This window comes from Gopherus evgoodei, chromosome 2 (genome assembly GCF_007399415.2).
Source record: "Gopherus evgoodei ecotype Sinaloan lineage chromosome 2, rGopEvg1_v1.p, whole genome shotgun sequence".
NCBI lineage: Eukaryota > Metazoa > Chordata > Testudines > Testudinidae > Gopherus > Gopherus evgoodei.
In genome coordinates this window covers 87368756-87385417 of record NC_044323.1, presented here as the reverse complement: position 1 = coordinate 87385417, position 16662 = coordinate 87368756, and the positions used below count along the sequence as shown (strand labels likewise).

The 16662-nt window shown below is 41.5% G+C and overlaps 1 protein-coding gene across 4 annotated transcripts in view; it reads left to right on the top strand.

Moving 5' to 3' along the window:
- TRANK1 (tetratricopeptide repeat and ankyrin repeat containing 1) overlaps window positions 1–16662 on the top strand; it is an 82818-nt gene that overhangs the window by 46481 nt on the left and 19675 nt on the right. For all 4 annotated transcript variants that reach the window (XM_030551280.1, XM_030551277.1, XM_030551279.1 and 1 more), the window contains 6 exons: window positions 3841–6765; window positions 7378–7577; window positions 8117–8254; window positions 9959–10102; window positions 10900–11056; window positions 11753–11841. In XM_030551280.1, the coding sequence (XP_030407140.1) occupies window positions 3841–6765; window positions 7378–7577; window positions 8117–8254; window positions 9959–10102; window positions 10900–11056; window positions 11753–11841 (3653 nt within the window). The remainder of the gene's footprint in view (window positions 1–3840; window positions 6766–7377; window positions 7578–8116; window positions 8255–9958; window positions 10103–10899; window positions 11057–11752; window positions 11842–16662) is intronic.

Sequence of the window (16662 nt, the reverse complement as noted above, 5' to 3'; positions counted from 1 at the left end):
ATAATGTCACTATATAAATCCATGTGCCTACACCTTGAATACTGCATGCAGTTCTGGTCACCCCATCTCTATAAAGATATATTAGGATTGGGAAAAGATACCAAGAAGGGCAACAAAAATGATTAGGGGTATGGAACAGCTTCCAAATGAGGAGAAATCAAAAAGACTGGCACTTTTCAGCTTGAAAAGTAGACAACTAAGAGGAGATACGATAGAGGTCTATAAACTCTTGGTTGGTTTGGTGAAAGTGAATAAGGAAGTGTTTATTTACTCCTTCACATAATGCAAGAACCAAGGGTCACTGAAATTAATAGGCAGCAGGTTTAAAATGAACAAAAGGAAATATTACTTGACACACACAGTAGAACTCATTGTCAGGAGATGGTGTGAAGGCCAAAACTGTAACGGCATTCAAAAAAGAACTAGATAAGTTCATGGAGGATAAGTCCATCAGTGGCTATTAGCCAAGATGCTTAGGGACACAACGCTATGTTCTAGGCGTCCCTAAATCTTTGACTACCAGAAGATGGGACTGGATGACCAGGGATGGATCACTCAGTAAATTGCCCTGTAGTGTTCATTCCCTCTGAAGCATTTGGCATTGGCCATTGTTGGAAGACAGCGTACTGGGCTAGGTGGACCATTGTTCTGACCCAGTATGGCCCTGTCATAAACAGATAAGTAAGAGTTAATAGAACAGAAGTACTTCATATCTCTTTTGACTGTAAAGAGTTAACAAGTTCAGTGAGCCTGGCTGTCACCTGACCAGAGGACCAATCAGGGGACAGGATACTTTCAAATCTTGAGGGAGGGAAGTTTTGTGTGTGCTGTTAGTTTTTGGTGGTTGTTCACTCTGGGGGCTTAGAGGGACCAGACGTGCAACCAGGTTTCTCTCCAATCTCTTTGATACAGTCTCTTATATGTCCAGAATAGTGAGTACTAGATAGATAAGGGGAGTTAGGCTTATGTTTGTTTTTCTTTATTTGCAAATGTGTATTTGGCTGGAAGGAGTTCAAATTTGTATTTTGCTGAAGGGATTTTAATTTGTACTTGTATACTTAGGCTGGGAGGGTATTCCTAGTGTCTATAGCTGAAAGACCCTGTAACATATTCCATCTTAAATTTACAAAGATAATTTTTACTGTTTTTCTTTCTTTAATTAAAAGCTTTTCTTGTTTAAGAACCTGATTGTTTTTTTTTATTCTGGTGAGACCCCAGGGGACTGGGTCTGGATCCACCAGGGAATTGCGGGGGGGAGAGAGAGGTTATTTTCTCTCTGTGTTAGGATTACTTTCTCTCTCAGGAAGAGTCCGAGAGGGGGAGCGAGAAGGAGGGGGGAAGGTGGATTTTCCTCTCTCTTTCAAGATTCAAGGAGTTTGAATCACAGTGATCTTCCAGGGTAACCCAGGGAGGGGAAGCTTGGGAGAGGCAAAGGAGGGAAAGGGTTTACTCACCTTGTGTTAATATCCAGAGGGTCTGGGTCTTGGGGGTCCCTGGGCAAGGTTTTCGGGGGCCCAGAGTGTACCAGGCACTGGAATTCCTGGTTGGTGGCAGCGCTACAAGTACTAAGCTGGTAATTGAGCTTAGAGGAATTCATGCTGGTACCCCATCTTTTGGACGCTAAGGTTCAGAGTGGGGAATTATACCATGACAGGCCCTTCTTATGTTCCGATAAACTGTCAAGTTAGGTTTAAAATTCAGGTTTTGTATAAAAATGGTTTTGTAAATCCAAAGGATTAAAGCAATGTCTTTATTGAAGTTTTTCTTAACAATTGTATATTTTTTTAAGATGAAAATTTTTAGTAATAATTTTGACCGTCATGCTATATTCAGGGTTTACAATTTAGAAATTGTTTTTTCATGTGTACTCAAATTACCACGTGACTAGAGATATCAGATATTCTACAATCTTCTGAAGGGCATATAGGTGGCTCAGGAAACTTCAGCTTTGGGAAAATGTTTTGAAGTTGGATTCGGTTTATAGTGACCAAATTCTACCAACATCAGATGTTGTTCATTTCAATAAGTCACCCAACATAGTTCATTACAAAACTGACAAATGTCCAACATCAGAAAAATCACAAGAGCTGCCACTTTTGTTGGCAGTTGAATGGGGAGAAGCTGTTAATTGAGCAGACATGGAGACTAAACAAGCCTCTCACCTAAGAAGGTTAAAAGAAAAATTCAGCACAGTCAGGGCTGGCTTTAGGCCGATTCAGCCGATTCCCTGGAATCGGGCCCCGCGCCTAAGAGAGCCCCGTGCCTTAAGCGCCTTTTAATTTTTTTTTACTCTACCCCGGCTGTGGTCTGCTCCTGGGTCTTCCATGGCCCCGCTCCCCTGACCAAAGCGCCTGTGGGAACACGGCTGCCGCACAGCCCGGCTCTCCCAGCTGAAGCCCCAGCCGGAGTGCGGCAAGCCCCACAGCCCCACTCTCCCAGATGGAGCCCCGGCCAGAGCGCGGCAAGCCGCCCCGCGGCCCCGCTCTCCCGGCAGCTGGCCGGAGCCCTGGCCGGAGTGTGGCAAGCTGCCCCGCGGCCCCGCTCTCCCAGCTGGAGCTCTGGGCCCTTTAAATAGCCCCCAAAGCCCTGGGATAGCGGGGGGCTTCGGGGGCTATTTAAAGGGCCGGGGCTCCAGCTGCCTCTGCCACCCTGTCCTTTAAATAGCCACTGGAGCACCCCAGCCCCCATGTATTCTCCAGGGCTCCCGTGGCTATTTAAAAGGTCCGGGGGGGGGGGGATAGAAGCGGGGGAGCCCCAGGCCCTTTAAATAACTCCCAGAGCCCTGGGATAGCGGGAGCCTTAGTGGCTATTTAAAGGGCGGGGGCTCCAGCTGCCTCTGCTGCACCCCCTGCGCTGCCTGCAGCCAGGTCTGCACCCCGTGCCCACAGCCAGCCCCTGCCAAACCCCCTGCCCTGTCTCCAGCCAACCCCTGCCACGCACCTCTGTGGCCCTGCTCAAAGCTAGCCTGCTCAAAGCCAGCCCTGCACACCCTGCCCGCCCTGCCCACACCCAGCCCCGCACGCCCTGCCCTGTCTCCAGCCAATCCCTGCTGCACCCCCCTGCCTGAAGCCAGCCAGTTCTGCACTCGTCTGTCTCCAGCCCTCTCAACCCCTGCTGCATCCCCCTGCGGCCCTGCCTGAAGCCAGCCCACCCCACACACCCCTGTCTCCAGCCAGCCCTGCACCCCTTGCCCTGCTTGCAGTTAGACCCTACCTCCAGTCAGCCCCTGCCTCCAACCAGCCTCATGTCCACTGCTACCCTGCAGTTCCCTGGGCAGTGACTCTGCACACCTGCTTCAATGAGGGAGGCAGGGAGCAGCTGGGACCCACACATGTGCACACCCGCAAGGAGTGGCAGGGACCCACAGATGTGAAATGGCGGTCATTAATAAGCAATCAACAGCATATATGATGCAATGTACTTAATATATAATTGTATTATTTATATAGTTATGGAAAGTAAATAATACATGGAAGAAATAAAAGGCTTTTTTTTTTTTTTTACACTTTTTTTCTTTTAGTCATCCCTGCCAGGGCCCCGCCGAAAATGTTTGAATTGGGCCCTGCACTTTCTAAAGCCGGCCCTGAGCACAGTGGTGGGGGGAATGTGGCAAATCTTCTGTTGCCATTGCTGCTATTGTGCCTATTTTTCTGAATAAATAGAAAACCTCAGTTTTTAGGTCTATCAAAATGAGATGTATTAGAAGCACTAAATTCACTTTGTTATTGTGAAGGACATTTATTTTCAGTTAATAGCAGTAAAGAGATTAGTAATATACATTTTCTTGTTCTCAGGATAAAGTATATTTAAGTTAGTGATTTGTTGTTATATTTCTTTCAGATGACATTGGGTTACGCTTTCTGAACTATCTGCTGGACCTCTATGGTTCAAACCCATCCACTTTCCCACACCTTAATCCAAACAGCCAAGATAAGAATGGAAATACAGTGATGCATATTATATTTCAGAAAGCACAGTCAAAGCAGGTTAAGAAAATAATGGATTCGTTAGCAAAGTTTGACATTAACTTTAACTTGAAAAATAAATTAGGAAAAGATGTGAGGCACAGAATAAAAAAAAATGACCCTCGGCTACTCACCTGGAATACAGCTGTGTCAGAGAAGAGGAAGCACCGGCAAGATACAGTAGGGCAGATAGTTAAGCTGCCTAAATCCATTCCAGTCTGTAACACATCACAGCCAAAAAGCACAGCTCATTCGTCATCTGCATCTGTCTGGAGAGTATCACCTGGCAACTCAGCACCTGCTAATATCCAAAATACAGATCCAGTTCCTGATAACTGGGAAGAAGCAGACGATGCTCAGTTGATAAAGCAGGAAATTGGAGAAGTAAATAAGCCCTTGACTCTGCGGGAAAGCCTACTGAAAGCAATCAGAGATTTAATCCAGTGTCTTCAATTGGGTGACAACCCGATAGAGGATTATTCTCAGGTACCAAACCCATCTTCAGCACCAACGAGCTTTGAAGGTAAAAAGAGCGAGCCCCAGCAAACCTGTGGATATGAGAGTTTGGCTCACGGTAAAGGAGAGGATGCTGACCCTGAGAAAGTGGAGGATACTGAGAAGGAGCGTGGTGAATCTGACATGCCCATGCCTAATGGCGTAGGTGAAGAAACAATGGAAGTTAGTGGGCAGATTCAGGACATTGAGGCATATATTCAGGACTTTGATAACATGACATGGGAAATAGAGTGCACTTCTGAAATGCTGAAGAAGCTGGGAAGCAAAGCTGTACCTCCTTATATGAAAAAGAAAATTATACTGGCAATTCAGCAGCTTGGAAATGGAGAATGGACCCAGAGCCTCCAAAAGCGGCTAAAACATTTGAAAGCTGATATTCAGCTGTACGAAGCTAAGCTGGACAAAGGAGCAAGGATGTTATGGGAGCTTGCAATAGACTTTTCTCCCCGTTGTAGTGAGGCTGCAGAAAAGATTATAGAGACAGAACAGTCTATACATCCTCTAGAAAAGTCTGGGAGAGTTTACACCGAAATCATTAGAATATGGGACATTGTTCTTGATCATTGCAAACTTGACCGTGCTATCGGCACTATATGTACTGCGTACAACCGTGGCTTGTCCTGCATCTTGAGGAAAAAACTGAAGGGTATAAGTAAAATCAAGCAGTCTTATAACTTGAAAATGCAAAAGCGCATTCCTCGTTGTTATGTTGAAGACACAGAGGCAGAAAAAACAAAAGAACACATCATACCTGAATACTTCCCTCCAGCTAGCGCAGTGGAAACGGAATATAATATAATGAAATTTCACAGCTTCAGTACTAACATGGCACTTAACATCATAAATGATATGAATTCTACTGTTGAATACCCCTTCAGAGTTGGTGAGTTAGAGTATGCAGTGATTGACCTCAGTCCCAAGCCCATGGAGCCAATAATCTTAATTGGACGGAGCGGAACAGGAAAGACTACTTGTTGCTTATATAGACTATGGAAGAAATTCCATTCTTACTGGGAGAAAGCACAGTTGGCAGGAGCCCCTTTGTTGGTTAGACAAATGTGGCAGAGAAGAAAGTTTGAAATTGAATCTGAAAAAGAAAGCACAGGGGAGGAGGAGGATGAAAAGCAAGGCAACAATGACTCCAGTGAGTCAATTGAGTTGGAAAGCATAGATAATGAACAAGAACAAGATGATGGAGGTGAACAATATTCAAGTGCAGATGACGCTGAATTGAATTTATCAGGTGACTGTGAAGAGGAGGAAGAGCATAGCGCAGTAGAATCTGACAAATTGGAACACTTGCATCAGATCTTTGTTACAAAAAATCACGTTCTGTGCCAAGAGGTTCAGAGGAATTTTATTGAGCTTAGTAAGTCTTCTAAGTCAACAAGTCATTTCCAGCCACTTGAGCCAAATGTTTACAGGCTACAAGAAGTTAAAGATGAAAATTTCCCGTTGCATGTCACCTCAAAACAGTTGTTACTATTACTCGATGCATCCATGCCTGATCCATTTTTTCTTAGGAATGAAGATGGAAGTCTTAAAAGAACCATTGTTGGTTGGTCCACTCAAGAAGATTTGGTCATTCCAAATTGGCAAGATGAGGAAGAAGAAGGTAATGCTGACGTAGAATATGGAGAGGATGAAAAGGCTGCAGAAGCTCACTCAAGAGAAAATGACCCTCGTGTTTTTGTGACTTATGAAGTGTTCGCTAATGAAATGTGGCCAAAAATGATGAAAGGCAAAAACTCCTATAACCCTGCATTGGTTTGGAAAGAAATAAAATCTTTTTTGAAAGGGTCTTTTGAAGCACTGAGTTGTCCTCAGGGTAAACTTACAGAAGAAGAGTACAAAAAACTAGGGCGGAAGAGATCACCAAACTTCAAGGAAGACCGGAGTGAAATCTATCGTCTCTTTTGTCTTTATCAGCAAATAAGGTCACAAAGAGGTTATTTTGATGAGGAAGATGTCCTATACAATTTATCTCAAAGACTCTCTAAGCTTGAGGAGCCACCATGGTCCATCCATGAGCTTTATGGTGATGAGATTCAAGACTTCACTCAAGCTGAGCTTGCACTGCTAATGAAGTGCATCAATGACCCTAATGCAATGTTCCTTACTGGTGACACTGCACAAAGCATAATGAAGGGAGTTGCTTTTCGTTTTAGTGATCTGAGGTCATTATTCCACTATGCCAGCAAGAACTCAGTTGACAAGAAACAATGTGTTGTTAGAAAACCTAAAAGGATATATCAGCTATATCAAAACTACAGATCTCATTCAGGTAAAGAAATTACCATATTATGTTTTGGGGACAAGATTTTCAAAAGGCAGTAGTGATTGTGAAATGTCTCAATATTTGGGTGCTCAACATGAGATTCTTTTAAAGGGAACTGATTTTCAGACAGCAGCTTTTGGAAGCTCAGCACTTTTGGAAAATTTGATCCCTTTAAGGTATCCTGAGTTGGGCATCCAAAAATGGAGCCTCCTAAAATCATCAGTCACATTTGAAAGTCTTTCCCTCACTGAATGTTTTGTTTGGGGTATTTGACCCATTTAGGATTTTTTTTTTTAATGTTTTTGTCTTAAATTGCTGCTTCCACACCCCACAAAATTCACAGTTTTGAGGACAAGTGGTCTATTGCTGCTCTTCATGGTTTGTTTTTTTTCCACATTTCTAACCTTTGCTTAGTCTCGTAGCCTATGTTCTGATTTGTGGTGGCCCTGCGAATCAGAGATGCTCAAAGTGTATCCTACAGCTGCTGTCTCCTCCTAGTCACAATCTTTATCTGGCATTTCCAGATTCTGTGCAATCTGAACAAAGTTCATTTTCATTATAGCTATGTTAATGTGAGGTATATATTACGTTTGTAATATGTATTTTTGATCATCACAGGAATTCTACATCTGGCCTCTGGGGTGGTTGATTTACTTCAGTACTATTTCCCAGAATCTTTTGATCGTCTTCCTAGGGATTCTGGCCTCTTTGACGGACCTAAACCTACTGTCTTAGAATCTTGCAGTGTTAGTGACCTGGCAATTTTACTGAGAGGCAACAAAAGAAAAACACAGCCAATTGAATTTGGAGCACATCAGGTTGGCTTTACTTTTAGTTTATGATGTTTTATATAGATTTTTTTTTGTTTTGTAGCCAAATGTAATAGCACAATCCACTTTTCTTAAGGACCAATCCCCTGACTGCTTGCAACATTCTTTTGGTGTCCATATTGCTCCCTGATAAATTATAACGTACAAATTCAGGACTTACCTTTCTCATTTCTGCCTCAGAACCTTTTTAAAAACAGGTATATTTGACTTTCTCTCATTGTAATTTGTGCTCAGTCCTGCCCCACTTTTCCTTCAGATTTTTCTCTTCCACTAATTCTCCATCTGTCTCAGAATAAGAGATAGTGTGTCACTGTTCTGGCAGCCAGAAAGCAGCTTAGCAACCCCTTTTCTGGAGCGTTCTGAAGTATCCATGGAGTTAACATAGTTTTAATACACATTGATATTTACTGTAGTCTACTTCTTAGATAACTTTGCATTGCCATAACTAATTGCTCATTTTTCCACCCTCTAAATTAAATGTTGTCTTTTTAATTCATGTGTCACTAATGCATTTTATGTTTTGACAGGTGATATTGGTAGCGAATGAAATGGTGAAGGATAAGATTCCAGAGGAACTTAGCTTAGCACTTGTGCTAACAATTTATGAAGCAAAGGGCTTAGAATTTGATGACGTCCTCCTTTACAACTTTTTCACAGATTCTGAGGTATTTAATTGCACTTTATTTTCTGCTTTTGCTTCTTCATGTTGATCTAACTGTCCTAGCTGAGGAAATATATACAGCTCTTTCTAGAGACAGTCAGTTCCACTACAGAATAGGACTCAGGGCTCACTGGTAAGCAAATTGAGCTGCTGCTCGCTCATCCCTACATAGGTTGCTGCATCTTCTGTTGTACTGGCTTATTTCTGGTATTTATTTTTCTCATTTAAAAATTTTCTGTGATATGAGCTGGGTTAAGGAAAGTGATGGACCAGCAGTATAGGCTAGAGCAGTGGCTCTCAACCAGGAGTACACGTACCCTGAGGGGTACAAAGAGGTCTTCCAGGGGGTACATCAACTCATCTAAAGATTTACCTAGTTTTACAATAGGCTACATAAAAAGCACTAGCCAAGTCAGTACAAACAATGCCTTGTTTATACTTCTTTATAGACTTTACACTGAAATATAAGTAAAATATTTGTATCCAAATTTATTTATTTTATAATTGTGTGGTAAAAATGAGAAAATAGACAGTTTGTCAGTAATAGTGTGCTGTGACACTTTTGTATTGCATTTGTCTGATTTTTAAGCAAGTAGTTTTTAAGTCAGATGTAGCTTGGGGTAAGGAAAGGGATACATTAGTCTGGAAAAGGTTTAAGAGCCATTGGGCTAGAGCTAGGTATACTGTGCACTTCTTGAGCTTTTTAACATAGTTCTGCTCATATACATCAGTCCCGAACAGTGATCCTCCTGTCATTTTTCCACTGTTGTGAACAGGGCCAGCTCCAGGCACCAGCTTAGCAAGTAGGTGCTTTGGACGGCCAAGAGGAAGGGGCGGCACGTTGGGCTCTTTGGTGGCAATTCGGCTGCGGGTCCCTTGGTCCCTCTCGGAGGGAAGGACGTGCCGCTGAAGAAGAAAGCGGCACAGTGGTTGTGAATCAGGAGTAATGCCATTGACTTAAACAGTTAAAACAGCATAAGTGAGAGAAGAATCTGCCCCTGAATCTTTAGCATCCATAAGTCAAATCTCTGGTTTCTCTTAAAAAGAGCCATCTGTGTGATGGTTTTGCACTGTTCACAGAAGTCTAGTCAAAAGTTAGGGTGAGTCCTCCTTTAATGAGGCAGAATTTGGGTACAGCTCTCCAGAGTGAAAAGCTATTTTATTAACTGACTTTGCCATGTAAACATCATGTTTTGAGGTATGAATATAAAAGAAACTTAGAAGTTTGTTTTTTGCACTCAGGGAACGAACATAAAATGATTTTGACTTAAATTACAATTAACAAGAGATTCAATAATACCTAGTTTTTTTTTTCATAAAGACTTCTTAATTTGATTACTTAAGGTTGTAATTGCAACAGAAGCATGAGTTCGTGACTGTATATCAAGCTTAACTTTGGTTTCCTTGACTTTTTCAGATTTGCACCACAAATTTGACATTACTGAAACAGTGTTTCATTTAATAAAGAAAAAATGCAATAATTTAAAAGCAGGAGAAAAGATATTTAGTAAAGATTTTAGCTGAGAATTATGTATGGTATGGCCCCAATCCACAACTTTTAGGATATAGGTAGACTGCTGCATGCAAAATCTTGGGTGTGTATGCGTGTGTTTTTAAAATGTACATTACATATATGTATATATATGTATGCATGGGTACGCAGTAGATTGAGCTAACCTGAAATCTTTGTATGTTTCTCAAATTGTAGGCTTACAAAGAGTGGAAGATCATTTCTTCTTTTACCCCTTCCTCTGATTCGCTAGGAGAAAGCAAGCTTGTGATCGAAACACCTTTAGAGAAAAATATTGCTACTCAAAGCAGATCTCTGGTGCTTAATCCAGAAATGTACAAGGTGATACACTATGGGTTTTTTTATAACACGTTGTTTGGAGATAGCAAGCACACAGACTAAGAAAAATCTCAAAGTTCAAGAAAGACTCTAATAGTCCTATTTGGCATTTTCATGTATAACAGTTCTTCCAGTAAAATTAGAATATTATTAATTACATATTGTAATTAATTAATCCCAGATCCATCAATATTTTTTCTTTTTTCTGGCTTTTACCAAACACATGATTTTTTTGGGAAGTTTGTATGGTTTTGGACATATAGCAGGTAGGAAGGCAAAGATCTTATATAGTTAACTCTTAGTTGCAGTAGTTATGGTTAAAAAACAAATTAAGGGTTAGGGACTAATTGACCTCTGTTATTCTAGTCTTATACTGTTGTAACTATTAAAAGCAATGAAGTAACATGAGGGATGCCGTAGTGAACCAGACTCTTAATACTAGATTTTTCAGAATTGTGAAGAAATTGCATGTTTAATTTGTACTTGACGTGTCCATAATTGTGTGCAAAAAATAAATGACTTCATATGTAGATGCTTTTTAGACACAAAACTGGCTCTTTGTGTATGGAACTATCTAATTTGCAGTACAAGTAATTGCATACAAATTAGATGCAAAATTGCACATGCATTTTTGCAAGCATAATTCAAAATCAGGCCCTTAATATTTAAAGTGGCTTATTTTAAGATACTTTACTTTAAATAGTTAATTCTGTATGTATTCATAGCATTCCTTTTACCATGCACTCATATAATTTCCTGCACATATCATGTCATTTGTCTTTTTAATCAATGTATCCTAGATGCTCAATGGAGAGCTGAAGCAGCTGTATACTGCCATTACAAGAGCCAGGGTCAATCTTTGGATCTTTGATGAAAACAGTGACAAGCGAGCTCCGGCTTTTAAATATTTTATCAAAAGGGAATTTGTTCAAGTTGTCAAAATAGATGAAAACAAAGGTAAAAGCTACATCAAAACTTCCTATAAAACTCTGAAAACAAGATAATCCACTAAATGTTTGTTGTTTGTATTAAACCAGTTAAAATTCCCGTGTTGTTAGCAAATATTTCTAGTTTTTTGAATTATCATAATATGATGAAGTGTGTGTGTGTGTGTTTTTGCTTGCCTCTAATGTACATTTAAGAGTAAAATACTATACTTTTTACTTGCTGCTTGCTCAAGCAAATTCTATTTGATTTTAGTGAGAATTTTACTTGCTTTAACTTAGCTCTAAAATATCTGCAGTGTTTGTGAGACATCTCATTGTTATCTTTCCTGTACAAGTGAGGAAGGTATGCAGCCAACCCATAAACACTGAGTATTGATTATGAAAAACGGTCTCAGTTAAATCAAACTACTTGTTAGCAAATGAAAGAACCTATTTATTGTTAAGGGACAGTAAGGTGACTCTAATCTTTGTTACCTGTGTAGTATTTAAAATTTCTAGAGGCCTTTTATAGTAAAACTTGAATTGTTTGTTTAAATGTAAGTTAACTAATTTACGCCTTGGTGTGATCAGTTGATTTAAGCGTAAATCATGGGGATTTTGGAAAACTGTAAAATGATGATGATCCTTAGTTTTGGCATATATTAAGTGTCTTCTCTTATACTATACCACTCACATAAAATAATTCTTCCCTATCTCCACTATCCAGATTTTGATGATAGCATGTTTGTTAAAACTTCAACCCCAGAAGAATGGATTGCACAAGGAGAATACTATGCTAAGCATCAGTGTTGGAAGGTAAAGTCCATATGTTTGTCTGAGTTAAGTTATGTTATCTCAGTTTTGAGACCGTGTTCTCTTTGTACCCGCAAAAGTCACTTTAGAATCATTTGGCTGTTTTACAGTAACAAAAATGAGTCAGTTGGAAGTTGTGACTTTGAACCATTTAAAATTTTATTTCAGTAAACGGTGTTGTAGGCAAGACACTCAATTTCTTGGAAGCATAATGATCTGGGTGATGAGCCCAGAGCCTTTTAAGGTCACAGTGTGGTTTATGTCTGTATCTAATTAATCTCTTTCTAGCAGTAATATCTGAGAACCAAAGGATTTTGCTGCAATACAAAAATCCGTATAAAATAGTTTCATTTTTTATTATTCAATATCATTTTAAAGTGTGCACTATATTATTAAAAAGGCCTGTTAGAACTCTTGACTTTTAAAGTCTATTATTTGCTAGATTGCTAGTTAATATCATCCAAATTGGGTCTGTCTGGTCAGTTGACAGTGTGGAAATGTTCTGACTATTTCTCAAGTAAATAACTATAAGGCTAAGTTTCTGTGGTGGGTATCAGAATGGTACATTACATTTCCTGAAGACAGCAGCATATAGAGTTCTTGTTTAAAAAAAAATTCTATGGAAGCACAAATTGTGTGTTCAGTACTCTTGCTATAAAGCCTCCTCAACCCCCCAAAACAGCTTCCTAATCCGATGAAGATTGAGTGTTCTGGAAGGAATGGGATTATCTATATCCAATACTGATTCCTTAGACCAGTGAGGAAGTTAGTGGAAGATGCTTCCATATCTCTGGCTACAATGGTTGGCTGTAAGAAAGGGGATTAACTTAAAGAAAAGGAAAATGTGGGAGATTGTGATGGGGTGGACTAGGTCTGGAGGTCCCCTGCTGGAGGCCTCACAGCCCTGCCTCACCCTGCCCCAGAAAAGAGCAAAGAAGTTCTCCAGGCAGCCTAGAGTGGCTGAAGGGGAGCAGCCAATTCGAGGACTTGCTGGAGTGACCAGTCAGGGGCCAGAAGAGCCATATAAAAGGAAGCAGCACATGCAGAGCAGTCAGTTGCTGCCTGGAGCTTGAAGAGGGTGGCCTGGTGCCTGGCTGGATAGAAAAGCAACAGGACCGTGGACAGCTCACTGCAGGAAGGGTTGAGTTCAGGGAACACTGCCAAAGACTGGGTGCCTGGCCAGCTGAAGGAGCAGCAGGACTCTGGACAGCTCACTGCAGGGAGGGCTGAGCTCAGCACCTAGCCAAACCAGGCGAGGATACCGTGATGGCCCCTGCTGGGTCTGGTTGAAGACAGAACCTGGGAGGGCTGCCAAAAAGGATGCCTACTGAGGTGGGCCCCTTTTGGACTGCTAAAGAAGGCAGTGCCTCCAGGAAAGCAGCTGTGGTGCTACGGCTCCATACCAGAACCATGAGAAAGAACTAGAGACGTATATCCTGGATGTGGGAGAGTGTGTGACACTCAGCCAGAGCGTAGAGTCACTGAAAACCCGCTGAACAACCGTTGGCTGAGGGGAAGGGAGGGGCACCTACAAGAAGTGAATGCCACCCCATTGTCAGAACAGAGAGAAAAGCAGGCTCACACCCTACCAGAAAGGAGGCACCTGGGAGACATGAGTGTCAACCGTGTTACAGAGATCCTTGGAGCTCCTACAGTGATGTGTAGGACTTACCCAAATAGTAACTAGGATTAACTAACAGAAAATGTCTTCAACTCTGCCTTTCCCTCTTGCAAGAAAAACAGAAATCTAATTCAATTTTTGTACACAAATTGTTTTTTGTTTTTAATGCACCATACTCCCTTCATATTTTGGCCCTACTCTTAACGTGTCTTATGAATCTTTGGGCAATGAATTATTTTTTTAATTTACAGTAAACTACTGGAAAAAAAAGAAATGCATGTTTTAGTATAGTGCATATTTGAGAAGTATTTGGATCAGTAATATGTAGTTTTGTAACCTATAACAAAACACTACAAGCATGTACCCATGTGATTTTAGCTGTTATACTCCTTTTTTTATAAGCCTGTTCTCTGCTTATCGTTATTATAAAAAAAAATCACTTAAAGGATTTTTGAATGCCAAAAGTGGTTTGCTTTGTACTGTAAGTGATGTTGCATCTCAGAATGGAACATGACAAAAAACAAATGTATTGGTGGAATAAGACAGACATGCTATTCCAGAGTGACTATAAAGTAAAACTCACTAACATGCTGGCAAAACATGTTTTTTCTCTGTCGCTCTGATGCTACAGTATGATAGAATCATAGAAATGTAAGCCTGGAAGAGACTCAATAGGTCATCTAGTCCAGTTGCCGGCACTGAGTCAGGACTAGGTATTATCTCTAGACCATGCTGGACAGGGGGTTGTCTAACCTGTTCTTAAACACCTCCAATGACGGAGATTCCACAGCCTCCCTAGGTAATTTATCCCAGTGCTCAACTGCACTTACAGTTAGGTTAGATATTAGGAAAGACTTCCTATCATCCTTGCTGCAATTTAAGCCCATTGCTTCTTGTTCTGTCCTTAGTGGTTAAGGAGAACAATTTGTCACCCTCCTCTTTATAACAGACTTTTATGTACTTAGACCTTTATCATGTCTCCCCAGTTTTCTTTCTCCAGACTAAACAAACAAGGGGTTTTTTTTCAGCCTTTCCTCATAGGTCATAGACCTTTAATAATTTTTGTTGCTCTCCTCTGGACTTTTTCCATATCCTTCTTGAAGTGGTTCCCAGAACTGGACATAGTAACTCTAGTTGAGCCTTATCAGTAAGACTGCAATTCTATCACGGAAGTCACAGATTCCCTGACTTTCTGGGACCTCCCTGACTACATCTGGGACAGGACTGGAGCAGCTCTCAGCCCAGGGGCTACTGGAGCAGTGGCTGTAAAAACAGCTGACCAGCAGCCAGCCCAGGGGCCGCAGAATAGCTGACAGGAAGCCAGCCCGGGGGCTGCCACTCACGTTCCCAGGGCAGGAGCAGCAGCTGGGGTTCGGTCAGCCCCTTCAGGAGCAGCGGCGGGGCTGGAGCAGCTGCAAGCCCTGGCAATGCTCTGTGTATCTCCCGTAGCCCCTGGGTATTTTTAGTAAAAGTCATGGACAGGTTGTGGGCTTCCATGAGTTTTTGTTTATTGCCCATGACCTGTCTGTGGTTTTTACTAAAAATACCCATCAAAGCCTTACTTATCAGTGCTGAGTAGAGTGGAAGAATTACTTCTCCTGTCTTGCTCACAACACTCCTGCTAATACATCCCCCAATGATGTTTCCTTTTTTGCATTGTTGACTTATTTGGTTTGTGGTCCACTGTAACTCTCCAGGTCCTGTTCTGCAGTATTCCCATTTGGTTTTTGTGCAATTGATTATTCCTTCCTAAGTGTAGTACTTTGCATTTATCTTTATTGAATTTCATCCTATTTATTTCGGACCATTTCTCCAGGTTGTCAAGATCATTTTGAATTCTAATCCTATCCTCCAAAGCACTTGCTACCCCCACCAGCTTGGTATCATCCTCAAACTTTTTAAGTGAACTCTCTATGCCGTTATCCAAATCATTTATGAACATATTGAATAGAACTGGCCCCAGGACAGATTCCTGTGGGACCCCACTAAATATGCCCTTCCAGCTCAGTTGTGAACCATTGACAACTACATTCTGATTACACTTTTCCAACCAGTTGTGCACCCACTTTTTAGTAGGTTCATCTAGGCCATATTTTTCTAGGTTGTTTGAGAAGGTCATGTGAGACTGTATTAAAAGCCTTACAAAAGTTAAGCTATATCACTGTGACATACCCAGGGTACAGTCCAGACTAGTGAGTAGCTGTCACCCCTGCCCTTTAACCTCAGATGCTCTTTACACTGCTTTGCTGCTGTGGCTTCCAGTTTGGACTGCTCCAAAACAGCCTCCTGTATGCAAATCACTCCCAGCTATGTCTGTGTGCACCTGCAGCCTGCCAGTCACACCTAAGCTCTTATCAGCCTCAATTATACTGCAGGATTGCCCCAGCACACTCCTAGTCACAGATTTCCTCTCAGAAAGGTATGTCCTGTACTGCCCAGCCCTCTCCTAGACAATACAAGCTTACATAAAGTCCATCATTTAATTAATAGAAATGATATGCACCAAACCTTGTTACCCCAAATGGAGTTTCCCAAACACTTCAATTCAAACAAACTGAATTAGATAAAACAACAAAACAGGATTATTAACTACATAGAGAGGGATTTTAAGTGACTACAAGTATTGAGACATAAGTCAGAACTAGTTACAAGAAAAATGAAGATAATGCGGAACTAATGCTTAACTTTACATTGAATTTAACATAGTTTGTTTTTTCTCCCCACATGCTCTCAGTGGTCTCACTGGCCAAACTTCTTCTATTGAATGTCTGCTTCCTTTGTTCCCTCTAATGCAGCGAATTGATGGACAGAGAGAGAGTGAGGAGGTGGGGTGCCTTGGGTTGATTACCTTTTTCTTTTTATAATTCACTCCCCCTTTTGAGAAGCATCTCCAGGTGAGGCACTCTATGGACAGTATACCTCCCAGGATGCTAGGTCAGGCCAACAGGTGGATGCCTCCTAGAGGTGGTGTGTGGAGGGGCACGCAGAGTCACTCCCCTCCCCCTGTAGTCGGCTTGTAGTGAACATGCTCACATGGACTAAGCATGCTCAGTAACATCTGCTGAAACCACTGCCCTCACTCTGTCCTCCTATTATTGACAGGTACAGGTAGTTTGATGCCTCCGTCCTCCTTTGAAGGGAATCACCAGCCACAACCACCCTCTGTTTCCTTTTGGGAGTGGTGGTCATGATACTCTCAGCCT